Raw genomic sequence first — 24,883 nt, forward strand, 5'->3', positions numbered from 1 at the left:
TTAAAAATGCATTCAACCAATGAATACAATTTTTGATAAGGAAATAGACACACGCACACACGCACACACACACACACACACACACACACACACACACACACACACACACACACACACACACACACACACACGCACGCACGCACGCACACACACACGAAGAACACAAATAACAAGGGTATTTAAGCCAAGAACAGGTGGAACTTTGTAGGAAACATTCTCATAACAATAAATTTGGTGATTTTTCTGGGATGTGGGCATCTGATTTAGTGAACGTCTAAGCAAAACCTATTATAGGAAGTAGAAATAACCAAGAGAATTATGCTTTAACTTCACACAAAAATAATGCAACAGTGTTTAGATGCAACAGACCTATAAATATTTCAACAGGAGGTAAGTTACTTTATTTTTGTATAAACATGGTAAAACAAAACAGATAGTAGAATACAAAAATGTATAGAATGTATATACTTCACCCAGAACAGCTATTTAGGATAATTGTCAGAATTTAACTTTTCAATTCATCATCGACAAGAGTAAATTTAGTATACAGTGCCTTGCAAAAGTATTCATACCACTTCATTTTTTTCACATTTTGTTTTGTTGCAGAATTATGTTAAACTGCTTTAAATTAGTTTTTTCCCCACATCAATTTACACTCCATACATTATAATAATGACAAAGCAACCAGATTAGCAAATTTTACAAATTTATTAAAAATAAAACACTGAAATAAGTACATTGCATAAGTATTCATACCCTTAACTCAGTACATAGTTGAAGCACCTTTACAGCCTCAAGTCTTTTCAGTTGAGATGTAGATTAATGTGGGGAAAAAAAGTAATTTAAAGCAGTTTAACATAATGCTGCAACAAAACAAAATGTGAAAAAAATTGAAGGGGTATGAACACTTTTGCAAGGCACTGTAGCAACAAACTAGCCATAGATGTTCTGGGAAAGTATTTTAGTTAATTAAATTATACAAAATTATTATTGTTAAACAAATACCAGACAACTATTAATAAAACACATTACAAATACAGATAAAAATGCACTTACCTGGAGTTTCACTGTTTTTATGTTGTTTGAACATGATTATAATAATTATAACTGCAGAAATTATGTTTGAGGACACCAAAATGAAAGTCACTGGATCCATAATGTTCTGCTCTGCAAAGCACATATTGCATATGGTAATGTTTTTAAAATACCAGCATAACATTCACGAACATTCAATAAAATGCACTGAATATTACCTGTCTCAGCCAAAGTCAGTTTAGTTCCATGGCCAATGATTATTTCTCCATCTACATCCATGACACAGTAGTAAATACCAGTATCTGAGAGTGTGAGGATCCCCATTGTGAAGTTGTAAAGACATGTTTGTGTTGCAGCCATTATAAAATGAGCATCTTTGTTGCCATCTATAATTCTCAACATGGATTCTCTTGAGCTTTGCTTGAGCCAGTAGCCACTGTGTTGTGCACAGTCCTCAATGAACTGAACTGTGCACTGTGATGTTATCACCAAGATGAACAGGTTTTAAAACAGGTTGCTGTTGAAATCTTGTGTTTGAATGTTTTCCTTAAAAATGAATTCAAAATATAAAATATAACACACTTTTTAGACAACAGAATGAATGAGTTCAAAGTTTTGCAATAGTACAGATAAATACTTACTTTTTATCATCAGAAACGTTCCAGGACTGAAATACAATGCAGTGAACTTAATCACTCCACAATAGTAAGTTGCTACATCCTCTTATGTCATTTGGAAAATGTTAAGATGATAAGTTCCATTTCCCATTGTCACACCAAGATGTCCATCATCAAAGCCTTTCAGAAAATGGACATCGTTCCTATAATAGGACATTGCTATGGGCTGCGGTTTCTTTCCTAATGGTTGCTTGTACCACACAATGCGATTAAAATCTTTTTGGGAAAAATAACATTGTATTGTCACACTGTCTCCAATTTTGGCTTGTTGCACACATTTTGGTTGGTTAATAGCTCGGGCTGTGAAGCAACCTGAATTTAAAAAGTAAATTAAAAAATGTCCTGAAATAAAAGTCCATGCTTTAACAATATATTTAAGAAGAAGATAAACAATGTTTGCCTACCACAAAAAGCAAGGATGATTGCACTCACAGCATGAATCTTTTCTAAGCATTTGCTCATTTTGAGAGACACAGGTCACCAAAAGGAAAATGTTGTTTGAGCTGATTGGTAGATGTTGTCAAATGGTAGAGTTGCTCTTTTTTGGTTAACCAACAGCCCCCTTTTTTAGGACATGTTTTGACACCATACGTTAAACCCACTGGTGGAAAGTTTGCTATTACATATTTGTTAAAATATTGTTTTTCTAAACCTAAACTAATCTTGACAAACTACTTAATCTAGTTTCCATATTCTGATTAAAATACTTAGCATAAGTAATTTATGAATTTGTGACAAAGTACTCAAGTAATGCACATGTGCAATCATTAAGGGTAGGTAGAAACCTTGATTAGTGGTCATGCGAAGAGTTTAACTTCTAAATACAATACTTACTGCCTACTTCATAAATAGCATTAATAGTATGTAATTATGATTTAGATTTAGATTGCTATAATCATCAGCATAGATAGATTATGCACCTTTGAAAAAAATTTTTGTGATAAATTGAATGGAGTATTAAAATAATTCGAACACAGAGGTTATTAAAAACGCCAGACATACCTAGCTTGAATAAAAGTCACAGACTAACCATCTGAATAATGATATTTTACAAACTTTGAATTACATATGTATTCTTACGTTTTACATTTATTTGGAAGTTTTGGTGGACTGTTTTTGTTCTTTATTGATATGCTACAACAGTTAACCTTTAGGAAACTTTTAAAAATAGGCCACTTTGTTTTCCATCCGTCTTTGAAACCACACAATGCTTTTTTCTTAGTTTCTGGTTCTTGTGGGCACGTACAAGGGTCTCAACAGCTCATTAAATATATATGCATATCTGCCCCTGACCCCATTTAAAAGACATAAAAGAAGGCAAACATGGAAAGTACAAGCAATACTAGAAGTTGTTTTTATTATTATTATTATTATTATTATTATTATTATTATTATTATTATTATGTTCTAAACCCTTCAGCTTTGACATACTGTAGTAATTCTTAAATGATTCCAAGTTGTTCATAGTTTGCATAGAGTGCAATTTTAATATAGCTTAGGGTCAGTTTTAATAATGTCAGTTGAATATTGATCATAAGCTGAAACAGTTACTAAAACAGAAACTTTAAACAGAAGCGCAATTTTAATAATAATGTTGCAAAATAAACTGAAAGCAGGAAAGTACATGCTGCAGGAATGAAGTATCTGTCCGGGTTCAGCAGCTTCAAATACTGAGAACCTGATGAACCTCCATAGTAAAGTGTAAGGTTTTGTCATTATTATATATAAAAAAGAGATCATCAACAGTGTACTGCAGTTCAAAACAAAATGCGAAGCAGAAGAAATAGCTTAGCTTTCTTCAGTATTGTCCGGCATCAACATTTGGCATTTAAGGCTGGAGTAGATTGTATCCTTTCTCGTTGCTCTACGCTCAGTTGCTGAACTCTCTCTGTTGTCATTGTTTTCAGGGAATTGTAAGGTTGTGTAGTTTGGGTTCAAACTATCTTGATTCTGTAAGGAGAGAAAAAGCGGATGAAAAAGTATACTGATAAACTGAATGAACTGATAAAAAGTATACTATGAATGCAGTGTAAGTTTTATATGAAGTGCATGAATATAAATACTAGTGTCAAAAAGTTAGGAAATTCTGACTTACAAGAGAAGAACTGAAGGCTCTGATGTGTCTGGTGGGGACGGGTCAGAAACTCCTGAAACAAATTAAAACTTGCTTTGTAGTGCCAGGAATATAAAATAAGGAAATAAAACAACTGAGCCCCTAATTTTTATAACTGAAATGTACCTGCATGTAATTCACTCGTTCTTCTCAGTCTTTTACAGAGCAGTATGTTGATTATTCCACTCAAAAGCAAAATGAGAGTATTGAAGACAAACACCACATGGTAAGGCCAGTTTTGAACTTGATTTTCTAAAACATAAAACATTTTGATTATGTTGGCATATCAGTAATGTACAAGAAAATGCACATAAGACACTTTTCTTTCTCTAAATTCTTAATGCAAAAACTTTTCTGTTTTAGTAGTAATCACCAAAGTAGTTCTTACCTTTCAAAAAGAGAGTTACATTTCCACAAATGGTTTGGTTACTCTGCGTACACTGATAATGTAAGGGTCCTGTTGAACCTTTAACGCTAAAAATGAACCTATCATGTTCTTGTATATTATAAAAGTTTGCGTTGTATTTTACAACTCTACATGTTTTACTGAAAGCCATTTTTCACCTACAAAGGAAACCACAAAAACGGCCTGTTAATGTTATAATAAATAGATGACAATGTACTGTAATATGATTCAAGTGGAAATGAACTTACATGATGAGTATGAAGAGTGTCTCACATGATCAGAGTCTCAGGGGGCTAAAGAGGGACGGGCTTTGAACAGTGCCTTATATAGGCCACCATATAGACAAAATCACCTTTCACCTCAAGAGGAGCTGTCATTAGTGTGTGAAAGTCAGTTTGGTTTTAACACTGGTGGTGAGGCTACCATGCCCACATTTATATACTGTATATACTCTATGATATTTGGCTTAGAAAGTCACTGGTGCAGTCCTCTCATATCAGTGAGTAAAATGCCTTCAGAAATTCTTGATTTATAATTAAGTAATATATATTTAAAAGAAATTCACAGGAATATTATTGCTGTTGCCTGTTAGACCACAACCAATCATATTTTCATCTTTCGCCACTGATGGCCATTAGCACATGTGGTCACACCAGGGGCGTAGCGTCTGGGTATGCAGGGTATGCAGGTGCATATGGGCCCACCGAGCCGAGGGGGAACTTTTAATTGAAACGATGGAACAAATATAGTCCTGCACAAGCCCAGCCCTGGCTCGAGATGCTCAGGCCTGAGACCTGCCCTTGTCTGACAATTTAGCTATGGCTATGTGGCACCCATTTAAATGGTTAAGTTTTGGATTTTAATGGCAAAGTGACAAGATTTGGTTTCATTTCTTTATTAAGGTCAGTTTGGAACATTTTATGTTTTTTAAAGTAATGACCAAGCGGTCAGCGGCAATGAGTTGAGCATGTAAAGAAAATGGAAGCGTCAGCGCAATCCCTTTCATTTTTTTCTTAATAACAGTGGAAACCTAAAATACGCCATCATTTTTCCTCATAAAGGTAAGAGTAATACATAATTCAGAACTGCAAAAGGTCTATTTATCTTTTATATGTGTGCACTTACAATATCAACAAAACTTCTTCTGCTTCTGTAAAATAGCTAAAGAAAACAAACCTTTACTTTCTGCACTTTTCTTCTCAAAAACGATCCAAAACTAATTCTTGCCTCACAGATATGGTAAATGTATCTATAGAATGCTTTAAATTACTTATTTAAATTACTAAAATGAAATAATTAATGTAATAACATCATGGTGTATTGCATAAAGTTAATGTGAAAACTCTGTCTACTCCGCCCCAAAAAAAGTCTGTGGCATCAAACCTGTCTTCACATTTAACATGAAAAACAGCAATAAAAATGTAGGCTTCAACTCAGTTAACTGGCTGATTTATGAGAAAAATTAAAACAATGTTGGCAAAGTTATAGGCTTGTTGGCTTTTCTGGGGTAGGCTAAACATTATGTTATTATTATTATGAATTATTCACAAGATCTTTTATTGATGTTTTTTTTTCCCCACCTCAATTTCATGAGATATGGTGTTTATTATTATTATTTTTTTAACATACATTCAAACATTTTTCCATGTTTATTTCATGCTGCAAAAATTAAAAAGGAAATTATCATTGATTCACATGTCGCTTGATCTGAGGCTAATATAATTATCTCACTACAAATTAAAGAGCGTAAAAACATAAAATTGACAGAATTTATAGGATGACACTTGCATGCTACAAATAATGGGCTTGAAAATGTTAAATATTATTTCCAAGCATTTATACCGTAAATAAAACAGCTTGTGAATATTCATGTAACGTTATGCACTTGAAGAAAAATCAAGTTAACCGAGTTGGAGCCCATAATGATTTGGGGCCCGTACAATTGTTTTGCATATGGGCACATGGCTGACTTGCTACGCCACTGGGTCAAATTACAAAGATGTTTTGAAGTTTGTTCTTTTGAGGTCAGTCTGAAAATTTGAATAAAAATTTAAATGTAAATCTTCCGCTGGTGGAAGGTTTTGTACTATGCAAATTTGCAGGTCAGAGTTCACCAGTATCATGCAGTAAATTCATAGTCAACATATATATCATTATTATTTCATACCAGTATGATAAATTATTCACAGAGGTTTCTTTAAAGCATGAAATCGACTTAAATTTTCCCTTGTGTGCTGTCTTTTCACAAGCACTAGTAGCTGAAGGGTTTGGTACTGTGCCAGTCAGCATTACTGTGATGTAATGAATGAAAAAAAAAATGACAGGACAGCTCGTATGTTTTTATTTTCATCTTTTTATATTTTTCTGAGCATATGCATATATTGCTTGTGCCCTGGCCTCTCAGAAATATAGAGCAATATTCACAAAACCACAGTTGTCTCAGTTGTTTTCAATTGTTTTCTTCTTCTTCACATAAACCAGGATAAGAGAAAGAATTTTAAAAATACCTCTGAGAACAACAGGCCTCATTTTTAGGAGTCATCAAAGATTGTACATCAGTATTGTTATTATTAATTATTACTATTTTTGTGGTGTTTAAAAGAAACAATGATACATTATACATGTGTTATTAGTAGTTTTTTAGGTATGGGATTTTGGGATTATTTTCTCCAGGTTTGGTATCAACAGTACAAGCACCTTGATATCAATTTGATGTCAAATATTAGTAAAGTATTGATCGAGATGCTGTAACATCATTTTAAATTCAGTTTGGATAATTGGTTGAAAATAGGAAGTATATTCAATTGTATGGATATATGTTTGACGTTCAGTGTACATCAAATTAGTATAATAAAATAATAATAATATAATGTCAGTTCGATTCGCAAATGACTTCGTTTTAACATCATTTGCCTACAGGCTAAGGTGACTACCCAGGCTAAAAATTATAATGCAATAGCAAACAAAAAGCAAAAATGAATTTAATATTAAAAGACCTACGGAAACTCTCTAAGAAAATATTAGGCTATATAAGACAATGATTTTTTTTTTTCAAAACAGGGGTCAAGCACATAAGTAAATGTCAAAGGCAAATTGTTTTTAATAGTTTTTTTATTTGTTCCAACATAAATGCTAACTCAATGACGTCCATCTTCAGACAACAGTTTTAAGCATTTGCACATTTAGATCAATCACAGAAAGTACAGAAAATATGTTTAGGTTTTTCCAGTAGTTTTTCTTTTAAGATCTGATCTGTGAATAGATATCAGTATGCTGGGAAATGTTGTGTTGTTTAGCACCTGTAGAGGGCCGTGATTTACCGCTGAAACTCACAGATGTGTAAGTCAATGCATTTGCATCTCCAAGCTGAGAAAAGAAAGATCATTCAGACATTTCTGTTGGTAAAACATCTGTTCATAAACTGATACATATTTTAACTAAAATGAACTTAAGTAAAATGAAACAACTCAAGTAATACAAGAAGCAAATTTAATACACAGTTGTTCAAGAAACTTCTGAAACATAACAGCATCATAATTACATTACATTTATCATTATAAATAAATAAAATATATAGGATTTACCTGAGTACCTTCAGATGTCTCTTGACCACAAGACCTGTTGACTGACAGAAAGTATACATGTTTCCACAGAGTTTATAGTTTTTCAAATAAAACTAGGAATCAGATTTAAATAGTGAAATTAAAAATATGATACCTGGTGAGCTGCATTGGTCTTTACGTTGCACAGCCACGAGTAAGATCATTATTATCATAGATATTATGTTTGATGAGACCAGTATAAGAAACAAAGGACTTGTTGTCAACTCACTATCTGAAAGTAGAAAAAAAGAAAACGTGAAAAAAATGAAAACATCAAAATGTCAAACTTTGACTTTGTCTTGCTTAAAAAAAATTACCTTTTTTTTTACCAAAAATTGTAAAATGTTTTATGTTGTTTATAATGTTTCGTCATGACAAAATGCAAAAAAATCATACTTTTATAGTAATTATACTGACATGATAAAATATAATTATGATATAACATCAAGAAACACATTAAAAATATTTTATGTGTAATATTAATGTAGTATTAATAAACAAATTATAATTCACTTAATAGGGTTTAACACTTTACCAGGAATTGAGCTGAATTTCAAAGAAGTTCCATTTCCAAACAGTATCTTGCCACACACAAGTGCAGCACAGTAGTAAGTACCAGAATCAGAAAGGCTGAGGTTCCTCTTTGTGAGGGTGTAAATGCAGGTTTTTGTAGTAAAATCATCCTTACAGATATCTTCATGTTTCTTTATATCTCCATCAGTGTAAATGATACCAGAACTGGATTTATCTCTAGTCTCTCTGAACCAGTAGGCATGGTGTCCTTCTTTACATTTCTCATCTGATGTTTGGACTCTACATGTGAGGGTAATGTTGTCTCCGATGTGAACTTTATCAGAAATAGGCTCCTGAAAAACTGTTGCTGTGGTGTGCTCTCCTTTAAAGCAAAACATAAAACCAATTAAAATATATATTTTTAAATCATTGTGCCATTGTAACTTTATAGTATCTTCATTATAGCCAGTGTTTATTATTATTTTAACACGAATATCACATACAATGAAAGGTCAAACATACCTCGAAGCATCAAAAATGTTCCAGGTCCAAAAGTCAGTTCTCCTAAAGTTATTACACCACAAAAGTATGTTGCTATATCTTCCTTTTTTGTCAAGGAAATGTGTAAATGATAAATGCCTTTGCTTATTGTTACATTAAAACGACCATCATTATATCCATCAGAAAAATCAACTTTTGCCAGGTAAATGTAACTTTTTGAAATGGCTTGAAGATTCATTCCCATCTCCTGCTTGTACCACACTATATTGTTATAATCTTTCTGGGGTAAGAAGCACTCAATAGTGACATTATCACCCAGTTTAGAGGCTAGCAAACGTTTTGGCTGCTCAATGTCTTGTGCCACAATGCAACCTGGATTGAAAAAGCATAAAATGTGTTACACAAACCTTATATGTAAAATTCATTTTAGGATCTTAGTTTTTTTAATAAATGCCTGTTGATATATAATGAAAAAAAAGGATAAAAGGTAAAATTAATACATAAATCGTCATAGCTAGATGATTCTATTCATTAAACACAGTTTAATGAAATCAGTCTATCAATCATACTTACAAACAAAGGTGAGGAATAAAACTGCGCTCATGTTGGTTTGATTTGCTACCAAAGAATAAGAGATGGCAAGGTGCACAATCGAAGTAACTAAATCAAATGGAAACTGGTCCTGGGTGTGATTGGTTATTCTCAAATATTCTCGTATGACAAAGTCAAATTTCATTGGCTGGAAGTTTTGGCTGTGAGGTGACACTCTCACAAGCAAAAAAAAAAAAGGTTCTTCTTATGAACACCAATAATGAAAACACAATTTAAAAAAACAAAACAAAAAACTATATTATATAAAAAAAAGTTACCTAAAGTTGAAATGTCAAGTTGCCGTTTATACGTAATGAATAAGGTTTTGACTGAATATTTCACACTAATTACAAATCTAAGTTAATTGTAAATTTTAAATTAATTTTAAATTAAATTTAAATTTTAAATGAATTTAAATGACCTCAGGGAAAAACAAAATGAAGGCTTCTGGTGTTTAAACCACAGCAGCTCTATGTGAGGGGGTGTTGCTTGGCCTGTGCAGATGAGGTTACTAGGCCATGTAGGCTGAGCAGAGCTTAATCAGACTTTTTTTTTTTTTTTTACATTTCTTTTTACTTCTTAAATTTACATTAAAAGTAGTGCTGGGGTACTGTATTGTTCCACATGTCCTTGTCCATGGTGCTGAATCATGTGTTTATGGCAGGAAAATATTGCTTTATATGTTTGATATACTAATGACTACAATGTTATCAATCCAATAACAAAACGTAAGACCAAGACGGGGATGTAATGATGGAGATTCCAATCAAACAAACATAGTAATCTTAAAGATACTCAAAAAGAGGCTGCCGTAAGGGAATCAGTGGGCCTATGACAACTTGACAATTCCTATATATATAATATTGCTGTTCATTATAAATTATTTATCCTTGCAGATTATATTTTTAATGAAGATAGTAAACTAAAAACAAGCCAAATGAAATGAGAAAATTGTTGTTTTTCTTTACAATTAACAGCATATCCAAAGTGAACTTATTTAAAGACTATGTAATACAACCCCTAAATTAATATTTTTTATTGATTGATTGATTAATTGAATGATTGTTTTATATCTTTACCATGATGTAGTCTTTTCATCTCAAATGCTCAGTTAGACTGCCCTTGCGTATGTGAGTCACACACTTAACAGAAAATTAGTGTGTGCTTGCTTTTATGTTTTGCTTTAAAATGTTTAAAGAATTAGTAAGAAACATTTAACCTTAGTACTTCTCAAAATGCATTTACATTGATTTACTGTAAAACAGACCATTTGTTGACATTACACCTTAAAGGCATGAGGACAGTAGTCATACTTTTGAAAGTAACAGTTTTTACACTGCACTTAAGCTGGATTGGAAACTTCTGACCACAGAAATGTGAGCTCTGCTGGGGGCTTTCTGTCAGCTCTTTTCTATTTTCATTCTTACAGTTTGGCTGCAACTGAGCAATAGGTTGGGCTCAAAGTCCAAAACCACAAGTACATGTTGCATCACCCTCTGCAAACAAAAGAATTTTTTTTTTTGTTCTTTTGAATGTAAGGTAGGTTTATTAGCATAAATGAAATCCATAGGTCATGTTTATCTCAGCTTTAACAGTTTTGGTCTCTCAACTGAATCAAAATGTTTTTTTTTTTTTTTTTTTTTTTTTTTCTTGACATGTTGCTTTAACTTTATATTATAATGACTTATTAAACTTTCACATTTCAGACATTTCAGACATTTTCTTGATTTTTTTTTTATCAGACAAATACAAAAGCTAAAATTGTAAAAGTCTAATGTATAATTCATCTGTAATGTTTATTTTACACAATGTCCACAATTAATGTTGTTAATGTACACAAAACTCTAATACAGCTGTGTACAACACCACCAATTAGTTCTCATTTTTAGACTGTTTTGAAGCTTAGTTTTGTTATTTTCATAACCATGATAGTCTGTTGTAAAGAAGGAGGGACATTTGTTTAAAGAAAGAGAAGTGTCTCGTGAGAATACTGCTTGGTAGACCATGTGGTTTTATTGCTGTGAAAGAGGGTCAGTCTTGTGGTTGGAAAACATCTAAAATTGGATACACAAACATTCAAAAGCAAACGACACACGCCACTATATAGTCTATCTGTTCTGAATCTAATTTATGTGCAAATATTATATGTAGTAGTAAATGCATAATTTTATTTTTAAACCAACAGGTCTGTTTTAAGGCTTGTTTCCTGAATTATGTTGATACTTTTCTATTGCATTTATTATTATTATTATTATTATTATTATTATCATTATTATTATTATCACTGAACCAATGATTAGGTTTACTCATTTAAATTGCCTGCAAACCTTAATGTATCAGTTGGTCCGCTGCTGTTCATCTTAGTAAAGCTTAGTCTGCTCTGAACAACTGCTTCCTCTTATTGACTCTACAGGAAATGGTTAGTCTCCGCCTACTGTATTAGATCTCACATCTTTCCCTTTTGCAGAAAATGACTTCTCTTCTTTGAGACTCATGGTTGGTGCCACATGGTTAGTTTATTATTCTTTATTATTTTATTATTTCATTGTATATTATTATTTGCACACTTCTATTCTCAAAATATCAGCTAGTTGAATCTGAGTCTGTTACAGGACCAGATTTTGCTCCAGTAACCCAGATTTAACTTTTAGATTCTAACTTTTCAGTGTCATAAATCAGGATGTTATACAGTCTGGTGTTTGTTAGTATTGTGTTTGCTTGTATTTGTATTTTTGGTAAGTCAGAGGGTTCTGTAAACATTTGCTACTCAAATACTAAAGCATCACCCTCTCCACATTACAATAACACTGAGCAAATGCAAAGGTTGTGAGGAGGCAAGAACTGACAGTTGGCCATCTGGTTGGTCAGTGTCATTTTTGTTTGTTTTATTTTCTCTCATATATGTACAAAAAAGCCTTTTATCAATGAGCACACACAAAGGCTGCATGTTGTGTCATCTAAAAATTTAGTCTACAGTCAGTTAGCATGTTCCTTTTTTGAGTCTCTTTGGACTAAACTTCAGTCTTAAGAAACACTTCTTTGTGAAAGTAGTGACCTAGAAAAACCTGCATAAATATTCCAGAGAGCACCACGATGACCCACCAATAAAGAAGAGGCACGACCTCTCTCCATAAATCCGGAAGCCAATAATGCACATTTTGGAGCTTTGGATTGAAGAAGGAATAATTGGCAACCAAAAGAAGATAAATGTAACTTTGTTTGCATTGGGAAGCCATGAATGTTATTTGACTTTTGTTCATATTTCGGGAAATGTTTATAGGTGCATAATGCCTGACTAATTTTGCATAAGAAAATATGGTAACACTTTATTTTAAGGGTCCAGAATAATGCATTAGTTAAGCATTAATTAACTGTTAATTTGTTCACAGTTAAGCTGTCACAGTCAGGCGGGGTAGAGGAATGGAGATGGATGAGGAGATCCGGAGTAAATGAAAATATATAAGTTTATTAAATAAAACACTGAATATGATACAAACAAACAAAAACCGGGAGCAAAAAGGAGCACATGTAACATTAGTCAACATTAACGACGGACAAAGGGTAGTGAGCAGACACAGACTTAAATACACAAAAGACAAGGCGTGGTCACAAACGAGATAACAGGATGACGAGGGGGAAATACAAATATGGGCAAGAACAAACCAAAAGGACTAAACCAAAAGGGGGAGAACAAGGACTAAACCAAATGAACTAGAAACATAGGGGGAAAAACACTAGGAGAACAGAACAAGACAGGACAAAATACTGACATTACACCCCCCTCCCCAAAAGGGCGCCCTGGAGACCACTAGACAGGGATACAGGAACCAAAGGATACAGGGGTGGTCTCCAGGGCGGATCAGGGAGCTCCGGAGGCCATGGCCGGGTAACCAGTCCAGGAGGCCATGGTGGGTCTGGGAGCTCAGGGGGCCATGGCCGAGTAAACAGTCCAGGTGGCCATGGCGGATCTGGGGGCTCAGGAAGCCATGGCCGAGTATACAGTCCAGGTGGCCATGGCCAAGTATACAGTCCAGGTGGCCATGGCTGATCAGGGGAGTAGCCCCCCCCCCCCAATTTTCTTGGGGGAACCTAGGGTATAGTCCACCCAGGAGAGCACGGAAGGGCACGTGGCTCTGGAGGGCGCGCAGGAGAGAGCTCCGGCTCTAGAGGGCGCGCAGGCTCTTGAGGAGTGGGCTCTGGACGGCGCTCTTGAGGAGCGGGCTCTGGACGGTGCTCTTGAGGAGCGGGCTCTGGAGGACTGGACGACCCCAGCGGAGACTCTGGAGGGCTGGGCGTCTCCAGCAGAGACTCTGGAAGAGCAGGCTCTGGGCGAGCGGTCACTGGAGGGCGCTCTGGCGGCGCAGTCACTGGAGGGCGCTCTGGCGGCGCAGTCACTGGAGGGCTGGGCGGAACCAGCGAAGACTCTGGGAGACTGGGCGGAATCAGCGGAGACTCTGGAAGGCTGGGCAGAACCAGCGGAGACTTTGACTTGGCGGTAGCCATCTTGGGTGCAAACTCAGGCTTGGTGGCCATCTTGGCCGTGGACTCAGGCTTGGCGGCCATCTTGGCCGGGAACTCAGGAACGGCGGCCATCTTGACCGGGAACTCAGGCTTGGCGGTCATCTTGGCTGGGAACTCAGGAACGGCGGCCATCTTGGCCAGGGACTCAGGCTTGGCGGCCATCTTGGCCAGGGACTCAGGAACGGCGCCATCTTGACCGGGAACTCAGGCTTGGCGGCCATCTTGGCCGGGAACTCAGGATCGGCGGCCATCTTGGCCGGGAACTCAGGAACGGCGGCCATCTTGGCCAGGGATTCAGGCTTGGTGGCCATCTTGGCCGGGAACTCAGGATCGGCGGCCATCTTGGCCGGGAACTCAGGAACGGCGGCCATCTTGGCCAGGGATTCAGGCTTGGTGGCCATCTTGGCCGAGGATTCAGGAACGGCGGCCATCTTGGCCGGGAACTCAGGAACGGCGGCCATCTTGGCCGAGAACTCAGGAACGTCGGCCATCTTGCGTGCAGACTCCTGCGTGGCAGCCATTTTGCGTGCAGACTCCTGCGTGGCAGCCATCTTGCATGCAGACTCCTGCGTGGCAGCCATCTTGCGAGCTGGCGTGGCGGCCATTTTGCGAGCTGACGCTGGCCTGGCGGCTGACGGGCTTGAGCGCGGAGAGGAAGCCGGCGGGCTTGAGCGCTGGGCGGTGGCCGGCAGACTAGAGCGCTGGGCGGAGGCCGGTAGATTAGAGCGCGGGGAGGAGGCCGGCCGCATCGGGCTGAGGACAGCGGCGGAGCTATGGAGGACAACAGGTGATAGGAGACTGGGCTGGCGGTGCGAACCGTTGGCACGGTATGTGGGGGGTCCTGGCTTATGGAGGGCTGGCGCGATGTGCTGTGCGGCAGAGGGGGGTGGATGATGAGACTTAGTCGGACTGATAGGACAAATTTCTTCGACTTCGAAATCAGACCCATTTAAAAACAGAATGAGATTGACTAGCTCGATCAAGGGGAATTGACAGGCAGGAAGATCGCAGCGAATAATCTCATCATCCAGTCCCAAAATAAACACAGCGCCGAGTGAAGCATCGGGCCAGCCCACCTTATGTGAAAGCTCGAGGAACTCCTCCACATATCGCTCCAACATTCGGCCGCCCTGCCGCAGTCTCCACAGTTTTTCCTCAGCCCGATTCATCCTCTGTTTGGGTCCGTCATTCTGTCACAGTCAGGCGGGGTAGAGGAATGGAGATGGATGAGGAGATCTGGAGTAAATGAAAATATATAAGTTTATTAAATAAAACACTGAATATGATACAAACAAACAAAAACCGGGAGCAAAAAGGAGCACATGTAACATTAGTCAACATTAACGACGGACAAAGGGTAGTGAGCAGACACAGACTTAAATACACAAAAGACAAGGCGTGGTCACAAACGAGATAACAGGATGACGAGGGGGAAATACAAATATGGGCAAGAACAAACCAAAAGGACTAAACCAAAAGGGGGAGAACAAGGACTAAACCAAATGAACTAGAAACATAGGGGGAAAAACACTAGTAGAACAGAACAAGACAGGACAAAATACTGACATAAGCATTAGTTGAGCACAAACACACTAGTAATTAATGATTAATTTAACATTTTAAGGTTCCCAAATGATGTATTAGTTAAGTATTAATAAACTAGTAATTCACGATTAACTTGTTCACAATTATGCATCAGATAAGCATGAACACATACATAAATAATGATTAACTGAAAATATAGTAAGGGCATATTAGCGATTATTTACAAATTATTAAACGTTTAAAAACATAAATAAGCAAAAATAAATAAAAATAAGCTAGTAAAAATTTAATAATTAAATGTACAGTAAATACATGTTAGCCATTATTTACAAATTAATAAGCCATTATTATTTTAATATTTTTTGTAGTGATGTAAATATATTTCTGTGATTTACCATCTATTAAGTTAACCGAATAATAAACTATAATTATGTTTAATTACTGCTGGTTTGTAATTATATATGGCTAAAAAAGTGTAATAAGGACTATTTGATGCATCAGGTTCTAAAGTGAAAGTTATATCCACATTAATTATGGCACTTAAGTGATATTTAAGTTTATTCACCAGAATGAGCCAATAATTATGGCTAACCTGCCATTAATACAGTACTAATAAAGCCGATTTGACCCCCTATTCTGAAGTGAAAGTTATATCCACATTAATTATGGCACTTATTGAGTGATATTCAAGTTTATTTACCAGAAAAAGCCAATAAGTAAGGCTAACCTGACATTAATACAGTACTAATAAAGCCGATTTGACCCCCTATTCTGAAGTGAAAGTTATATTCACATTAATTATGGTACTTATTGAGTGATATTCAAGTTTATTTACCAGAATAAGCCAATAATTAAGGCTAACCTGACATTAATACAGTACTATTAAAGCCGATTTGACCCCATATTCTGAAGTGAAAGTTAGTACTGTATTAATGGCAGGTTAGCCTCAATTATTGGCTTATTCTGGTAAATAAACTTGAATATCACTCAATAATTGCCATAATTAATGTGAATATAACTTTCACTTAAGAATAGGGGGTCAAATCTGTCACGGTTCACACATCCGCTGTGTTCTCAGGTCTCGTGATCTGTGTGTGTGTCTGTGTTGTGCGTCATGCTCATCAGCGCAGCTGCTGATCATTACTCTCCCCAGGTGTCACTCATTACCGCTGTCTACATAAACTCACTCCTTGCTCTGTTTCCCCGTCAGATGATTCACCCAGATTCACTGTCGTCGTTTGCTGTTCGTGTTTCTTGGAGTTTGTGTTCTTGGAGTTCGTGCCGTGCTGGATGTGTATGTGATTTGTCTTCGTGGGATCGCTGTGACTGTGTTCATCTGTGTGTTCACCTTCATCAGGATCTTCATTTCACCAGCACCATCTTGCCCCTGCCTCACCCAACCGAGAGACATTCTCACCACTTTGTTTGTTTCATCTCATCATCTTCAATAAACTGGTTTACACTGCTTTTGCTTCCTCTCTGCTTACTCATCGTTACAAAATCTGTTTTATTAGTACTATATTAATGGCAGTTTAGCCATAATTATTGGCTCATTCTGGTGAATAAACTTGAATATCACTCAATAATTGCCATAATTAATGTGGATATAACTTTAACATTAGAACTGTAGAACCTGATGCATCAAATAGTCCTTATTACACTATTTTAGCCATATATAATTGCAAACCAGCAGTGATTAAACAATTACTAGTTTATTATTCGGTCAACTTAATAGATGGTAAATCACAGAAATATATTTACATCACTACAAAAAATATTAAAATATTAATGGCTTATTAATTTGTAAATAAAGGCTAACATGTATTTACTGTACATTCAGTTATTTATTAATTACTATCTTATTTTTGTTATTTATTTTTGCTAGTTTATGTGTTTTTAAACGTTTAATAATTCGTAAATAATGGCTAATAAGCCCTTACAATATGTTCAGTTAATCATTATTTATGTATGTGTTCATGCTTATCTGATGCATAATTGTGAACAAGTTAATCGTGAATTACTAGTTTATTAATACTTAACTAATACATCATTTGGGAACCTTAAAATGTTAAATAAGTCATTAATTACTAGTGTGTTTGTGCTTAACTAATGCTTAACTGTGAACAAATAAACAGTTAATTAATGCTTAACTAATGCATTATTCTGGACCCTTAAAATAAAGTGTTACCGAAAATATTAAATTTTGAAGCTCTTGATTGATTAGGTATTGAAATTTCTAGTTTTTGCTTCTACATTAAAGGGATAGTTCACCCAAAAATGAAAATTTTATGTGTATCTGCTTACCCCCAGGGCATCCAAGATGTAGGTGACATTGTTTCCTCAGTAGAACACAAACGAAGATTTTTAACTCAAACCACTGCAGTCTGTTAGTGATTTAATGGCAGTGGATGGGCACCAAACCTTTGAAAGTAAAAACAAAAACAAAAACATGCAGAGACAAATCCAAACTACACCCTGCAGCTTGTGACAATACACGGATGTCCTAAGACATGAAACAATCTTTTTTTTTGTGAGAAACTGAACAGTATTTAAATCATTTTTACCTTTTACATTTGATTTTTTTTATTGGGTGTGTAGTATTAATTAGCTCAAATTTATAATGATTCAAATAAGGAATCGAATCGAAAGATTCGAGACTTGATTAAATTGATTCAGAATTAATAGATTACACTTCTTAACCATTCGTCCAGCAAAGTGGTCAATTCAGTATACTGTATTAAGTAAAAAAGGTTTATATTATGCTCCTGGCCAAGATCACAAATAAACCAAACTATTACGTTAGGAAATTTTAAAGCTGAGGTAGCTTGATCTAAACACAGATAGAACTTTTGTGAACATAAAATTCAAGACACTTCTTTTAATGAAACAATGATTTATTGACTACTCTAAGACACAAAACTAATCTACTAAAACACAAACACACGCACGCACGTGCACGCACACACAAGCACACACACACACACACACACACACACACACACACACACACACACACACACACACACACACACACACACACACACTCATACAGTTCCGGGGATGAGAAATTACTGAATTGAAGAGAACCCCAAATGTTCTGGTATCTTAACTAGTTCTTAGATCGCAACCTTAGAAAATCACAAAAGCAGAGACTTAGCTTTTAACTACTTAGGGAATATTTTGCACCAGTTTCAGCTAGAATGTGAGACCTTGTTTTACTTGCGTTTGTGTCGGGAACGGGGATTCCGGGGGCTCGTCTGAGCGAAAGTTCTGGTTGGTTGCTGGTCGATGACGTACTTTGGGAGATCCTTCGAAGTGGAGGAGTGGGTTGCTGGAGCCGGTCTTCGGTTGCCTGGTTACGCGGTTTGACACACTCAGAGCTCTTCTGCGCTGCGAGACTTTGAAGAGTTTGGCAGTCGCGAAGTTTTCAGTTTGTCCTGTAGAGTTTGGATGGCCCAATCGTGTGCTTGGTCAAGCGGCTGAGCGCAGGTGAAAAGCACTCAAACCACGGCAGGCGAAAGACCAAAAGCGACGGCGACAGGCAATGGCGAAAAGCAATGGCACGGGCCAATAGCAAAAAGCAACGAACTGTTAGAGTCCTGAGATTTTAAGCAAGGCCGCCTGAGCACGCCTCATGGTGCTGTGGTCCAATCGAACACAGAATGTGGGGTGGAGCTACGCTCCCTGGGCTGTACCTTCTGGTGCGTGACTTAAGATAATAAAATCTCTGCCCGTTCGTTATTAACCTCAATAAACTGTTGCAATGCATTAAATATACACAATATCAACTTCTCGTTCATTTTGCTGTGTATCATTCATCCAGACAATTCATTACATATCAAATAAGGCTATATTGCTTGCATGCTAATACATTTGTGTTTTAGTATGGTTTCTGAAAAATTCAAGGTGAGACAAAGTGTGGTGTGTATCGACAAGGGGAGGTGCCAATAAAAGGTCCATTCACCATACTAATCAAGCAGTTCAACTGTTTATTGATGTAAAATACAGCTGATCAAATTATGATAATAATAGTCAATAATGATATCAATAATAATCAACAAGTAAAAGCATAAAGGAATAGACAAAGCTGGATAGTTATATGCTGAACCCCAAGCAGAAGAATAAAGACCATATTTACAACTCAGAGACGTGCCATCATCTTCCCTCTCAAAGACTGGGGAGCCCGTTGCAGTCACAGTAGAAGACCAACACGTATGTCCGAGAAATGCCGGGCGATGCGCGCTTGTCCCACGGCTGAGCTTCCACTGTGCCAACAAAAAGTCCCATCTTTTATACTTTAAATTTGGGTGCAGTTAAGACAACCTCCAAATGAGAGAGAGAGCCAAGTTGTTCAGGCTCGACCATCTCCCCACCTGGGTGCACGTAATCTCAATTTCAAGAAATTATTTATGGCGCGTCTCTTAGTTTCTCAAGAGTCTGTTACCATGGCCTCGTACTTATAGATCGTCACAATAAACGGTTTGTTCTAGGCTTGTATAAACTTGTCTGAAGACCAAGGCCAATGTTTTCCCAGGAGACCAGGTGTTCTTTGGGAGGATAGTGGCACCGAGTTATACCAATCGGTTACCATGACCTCCAAACTCACAACTCACACTCCCCCTATTCTCCATCTCCGTTGAGCGCACAGAAGCAAAAAACAAAAATGACCCATCGTACAGAGGCACCGGAAGGCCCATCTATTACAATTTGATAACTTCCTTTCCCAAAGGCATATAATGCATAGATTAAACTCCAATCATCACATAAAACACAGCAGGCATATAAAAGAAAACATACTGTTGCTCTAATAGCAATACTAATAAGTTGATTGTCTCTTAAAGTTTGTCTTTGCATGCTCTCCATTGAGAGATGGGGTTTTAGGAATGTCATAGGAGGGAGATGGGATTAACCGAAAGGTCACGCGAGTCACGCTGGACGGATCTTGTGCCTTGCAGGCTCGTATAAATCTGTCCTTTTCTGTTTATCTGATTGAAATTTATGTCGGGAGAAGACTGAACATCTGTTTCTTGGGCGCTCTCAGACAAAGAGCGGTTTGTGCTCCTTGGTCGCGTTATCACTGTTTTAGTGTCCTGTGAATTACCGTCTTCCTGTACTCCTGACGTGGATTAATGTTAACCGGCAGGCCAGGTTAAAACTAGGGAGACTAGTAGACTAGCTGGCATCTGGTGATCGTCCTGTGATGGTCATGGGTCAATTTTGTGGCTGAGAAAGAGGGTCCTTTTGTTTCTTTGGAATGTGGCCATTTCTGTTTGGTGCTTTTTTCGACCGAGATCCTACAGGTGTGTATATCGTGTTAGGTTTCTGTAGACATTTGTTAATCAAATATATGACCGACACGCTGATTTGTAGTAACCTTTTTTCTGGTTGACTGATAGTTACCTCAACAATTCAACAATGAATTGCTGAAGTAACTCATTCTACATTTCTCTTGACTGGACAGTTTTAGGTGAAACAGAAAGCTGAAATAATAGCCTGACATTTTCTCTCTCTCCCCCTGAATAAACCTTGGAACACAGGAGAAAAATTGAGATTGGAAACCTGGTACTAATGTATCTGTTTTTTCATATCTTTTATATGCATGTATTGTTCCTGGAAACCAGCCTAGAAAGGAATCATCCGTAAGATATCTGTTAAGCGTGTTCTTTAACATCTAAAACCTTGTTTTGTCTTTTGTATTACATTATGATGTAATGTATAATCCTTATTGGTCGATCAATACACCTCCTCTTTTGACAATGTATTTGAAGTTATGCTTGGAAAATAATATTTTGTGGACAAAGACTTTGTCTGTGTTTTTAACTCTTCCCACAGCTTTGTGAGGGGACTGGTAAATATCTGGCCACACTGAGCAATTTTCTAACACCAAATTATACTTAAAAAGACATGTTCAACTTGCATATTGTGTTTAGCAGAAAATTATATTTTTGCTCTGAGGCTTCAATGTGACAACCTTTCATCAAATTATCAATTCACTGGATAGACTTCAATTATTTAAGCTAGATTTTTGCATTTGATTTCGAGATTTGCAACACAAATACTTGAAGAACCTGACCATCTGGTTGGTCAGAGGCTACCTGTTTGTTTCCTTGTCTCGCTCATATATATATATAAAAAAGTCCTTTATTGCTGAACAATCACAAAGACTGAAGGGTGTAGATCATCAGTATAGAAATGAAGGCAATAGTCACTATGTTTCTTTTTTTGAGTCTCTTTGGACCGAACTTTAGTCTCTATAGGAAACATTTTCTTGTGACAGAAAAAATGACCTGGAACGATGCACAGACACACTGCAGAGAGTACTATGATGACCTGTCCACTGTCAGTAAAGAAGAGGCACAACTGTTCTCCTTCAATCCAGAACTCAATGGTGATTATTTTTGGATTGGACTGCACATGGTTTCAAACAGCTTAGATCAATGGAGTTGGTCTGGAGGTGAGGATCAAAAAATTGACTATTGGGACTCTGGGGAACCAAACAAGGTCTTTGAAGAGTGTGGCATTTTAATAAGATCTAAAGTGAAACTGCATAATGCTAATTGCTCTTGGCCTCTACCATTCTACTGTATGGATGTCTATGAGCCCATTCTGGTGCAGCAGAGTAAGACGTGGGATGAAGCCCATGACTACTGCATACAGAACTACATTGACCTGGTGAGTCTAAGGTCTCCAATGAAAATGGAAGAGGTGATAAAGAAGACCATAACATCCCAGACAGTTTATGTGTGGACTGGTCTGCGCTTTTTACCTGGCAATTGGTTTTGGGCTGGTGGTAGAGATCTTAAATATAAAGCCTGGTCTGCCGAGGGGGAACTCCAGTGCCCTGCTAGAAACCTGCGCTGTGGAGCTCTGGATAGAATAACGAAAATTTGGCAACCCAAAGATTGTGAGGAGAAACTCAACTTTGTTTGCATCAGGAAGCCATGAATTTAATTTGACTGTTGTTCATATTTTGGGAAATGTTTGTAGTCACATAATGCCTGACTTACTAATTTTGCATATGATAATGTTACATTTTTAAGCTCTTGAATAATTACATGTTGAAATTTAGAGTTTTTACTTCTAATTTTAAGTTTCTGTAAATATTTGTTAATTAGATATATTTGGTTGACATGCTGATTGGTCACAGCCTTTTTTCTGGTAGATTGGTGATTACTTCAACAATTCAACAATGAGAAAATTCTGCATTGCTCATGGCTGGATAATTTTAGCTCAAACGGAAAACTAAGTAACATAAATATTAGGCTCTTAGCCTGACCTTTTCTCTTTATCCCTCTACATGAATCTTGGAATGCAGGAGAAAAATAAAGATTGGAAATGCTGCCTTAACACATCTGTTTGTATCTCCTATATGCATGCACTTTTCCTGGAAACCAGGCTAGAAATGAATTATCCAGTTTAAGATAAATGTTTCCATGTTTTTTTTGTGTGTTTTTTTTTTTCCATTTAAAGTCTTATTTTCTTCTATTGTATTACATTTCTATATGACTTAATGTTTAATCCTTATTGGTCAATCATCACAACACTCTGCATGACAATGTATTAAAGTTATGCTTGGACAATAAACTTGGAAGAAGTTTGTGGACAGAGACTTTGTCTGTGTTCTTTGCTCTTCCCACAGTAGTGCGAGCAGGACAGTTGCTAGGAGTTCTGGCCCTGTGCACTGCATTTGTTATTGGGACCCCTCAAAATCAGGTTAAGTTGGAGGTGAGGATCACAGAACCCACAGACCTCTGGGCCCTATGAACCCCCCCCCCCCAACTAGAGACATCCCAGCGTGTGAAGAAGGGACTGGGAAGTATCTGGCCTGAGTGAGAAATGATCTAACGCTAAGCTGTAACTAAAAAGACACGTTCAACTTGCATATCGTGCTTATCAGAAAATTGTATTTCTGCTGTAATGCTTCAATGTGACTGTCTTTCATCACACTATCAATTAGCTGGCTAGGCTTAGCATATTTTAGCCTGTTTTTTTTCCCCAGCACATTTGGTTTTTGACATTTGCAACCCAAATACTTAAAGAACCTGACCATCTGGTTGGTCAGTAGTTTCTTGTTTTTTTTATATTCTTATAAATACAAAATAGCCCTTTATTGCTAAATGCTCACAAAGACTGCATGGTGTATAGTAGTCAACATTCGAAGTGGATCAGAAAAGTTAATCAAAAGTTGTCCTAAGATAAGAACGGGTATTCTTTTTGGTTTTAGGACTAATTTGATGAAAGGTTTTGATCCACTTTGAATGTTGACTACTGTAGATCATCTGTATAGAAATGAAGGCTATAGTCACTGTTTTTCTTTTTTTGAGTCTCTCTGGACCAAACTTCAGTCTCTGCAAGAAACACTTTCTTGTGACAGAAAAAAAGACCTGGGACGATGCACAGACATACTGCAGAGAGTACCACGATGACCTGTCCACCACCAGCAAAGAAGCAGCACAACTGTTCTCCATAAATCCAGAACTCAATGATGATCATTTTTGGATTGGACTGCACATGGTTTTTAACAAATTAGATCAATGGAGTTGGTCTGGAGGTGAGGATCAAGCAATTGACTACTGGGACTCTGGGGAACCGAGCAATGTCACTGAAGAGTGTGGCCTTGTAAGAAGATCTAACGGTAAACTGCACAATGCTATGTGCTCATGGCCTCTACCATTCTACTGTATGGATGTCTATGAGCCCATTCTGGTGCAGCAGAGTAAGGCGTGGAATGAAGCCCATGACTACTGCATACAGAACTACATTGAGCTGGTGAGTCTAAGGTCTCCGATGAAAATGCCAGAGGTGATATATAAGACAATAACATCCCAGACAGTTTATGTGTGGACTGGTCTGCGCTATTTGGCTGGTCATTGGTTTTGGGCTGATGGTAGAGATCTTAAATATAAAGCCTGGTCTGCAGAGGGGGAACTCCAGTGCCCTGCTGGAAACCTGCGCTGTGGAGCTCTGAATAGAAGACTGAATGTTTGGCAACCCAGAGATTGTGAGGAAAAGCTCAACTTTGTCTGCATTAAAAAGCCATAAATGTTCTTCATTCCACAAATGTTTCTCTACTTGAAAATAGACTAGTTTTTTGGTCAGCTTTCTTTTGTCTACATATCTGTTCATATTTTGCAAATATTTGCAGTCACATAATGGCTACATTTTAAAATTAAAATAACTCTTTTGAAAGATTACTTACGAAATTTGGGGTTTGTACTAAAAATTGAAATAAATAAATATATTTAAATAAAATTGTTTCCTTTGTTTCATAGTAGAATTTTACTGGGTATTTATGGTTTCTGTAAACATTTGTTAATCAAAAATATGACTATCACTGATTGGGCTGTGCCTTTTTCTATTGATTTCTTTAAAAAGTAAA

At 36.9% G+C, this 24,883-nt stretch overlaps 3 protein-coding genes across 3 annotated transcripts; 2 read left to right on the forward strand and 1 right to left on the reverse strand.

Moving 5' to 3' along the window:
- Positions 1–7,471: 7,471 nt before the first annotated feature.
- LOC141332215 (uncharacterized) lies at positions 7,472–9,451 on the reverse strand. Its single transcript, XM_073837333.1, has 6 exons — positions 9,421–9,451; positions 8,869–9,219; positions 8,369–8,728; positions 7,973–8,065; positions 7,816–7,856; positions 7,472–7,597 (listed from the first exon to the last, which is right to left on the reverse strand). The coding sequence occupies exons 1-6, from the start codon at positions 9,449–9,451 to the stop codon at positions 7,472–7,474; spliced, it is 1,002 nt and encodes a 333-aa protein (XP_073693434.1).
- Positions 9,452–21,696: 12,245 nt separating this feature from the next.
- On the forward strand, positions 21,697–22,449 carry LOC141331634 (snaclec stejaggregin-B subunit beta-2-like). Its single transcript, XM_073836678.1, has one exon. The coding sequence runs from the start codon at positions 21,697–21,699 to the stop codon at positions 22,447–22,449; it is 753 nt and encodes a 250-aa protein (XP_073692779.1).
- Positions 22,450–23,793: 1,344 nt separating this feature from the next.
- On the forward strand, positions 23,794–24,546 carry LOC141331635 (lymphocyte antigen 75-like). The gene has a single exon (XM_073836679.1). The coding sequence runs from the start codon at positions 23,794–23,796 to the stop codon at positions 24,544–24,546; it is 753 nt and encodes a 250-aa protein (XP_073692780.1).
- Positions 24,547–24,883: the final 337 nt, after the last annotated feature.

Source organism: Garra rufa, chromosome 3, assembly GCF_049309525.1.
Source record: "Garra rufa chromosome 3, GarRuf1.0, whole genome shotgun sequence".
Classification (NCBI taxonomy): domain Eukaryota; kingdom Metazoa; phylum Chordata; class Actinopteri; order Cypriniformes; family Cyprinidae; genus Garra; species Garra rufa.

Coding starts and splice junctions, on each gene's coding strand:
- LOC141332215 (XM_073837333.1), bottom strand. CDS start 9,451: ATGAGCGCAGTTTTATTCCTCACCTTTGTTT. Junction 7,857..7,972: donor CTTACTCGTGGCTGTGCAAC/GTAAAGACCAAT, acceptor ACTTTCTGTCAG/TCAACAGGTCTTGTGGTCAA. Junction 7,598..7,815: donor AGACATCTGAAGGTACTCAG/GTAAATCCTATA, acceptor TTCTTTTCTCAG/CTTGGAGATGCAAATGCATT.
- LOC141331635 (XM_073836679.1), top strand. CDS start 23,794: ATGAAGGCTATAGTCACTGTTTTTCTTTTTTTGAGTCTCTCTGGACCA.
- LOC141331634 (XM_073836678.1), top strand. CDS start 21,697: ATGAAGGCAATAGTCACTATGTTTCTTTTTTTGAGTCTCTTTGGACCG.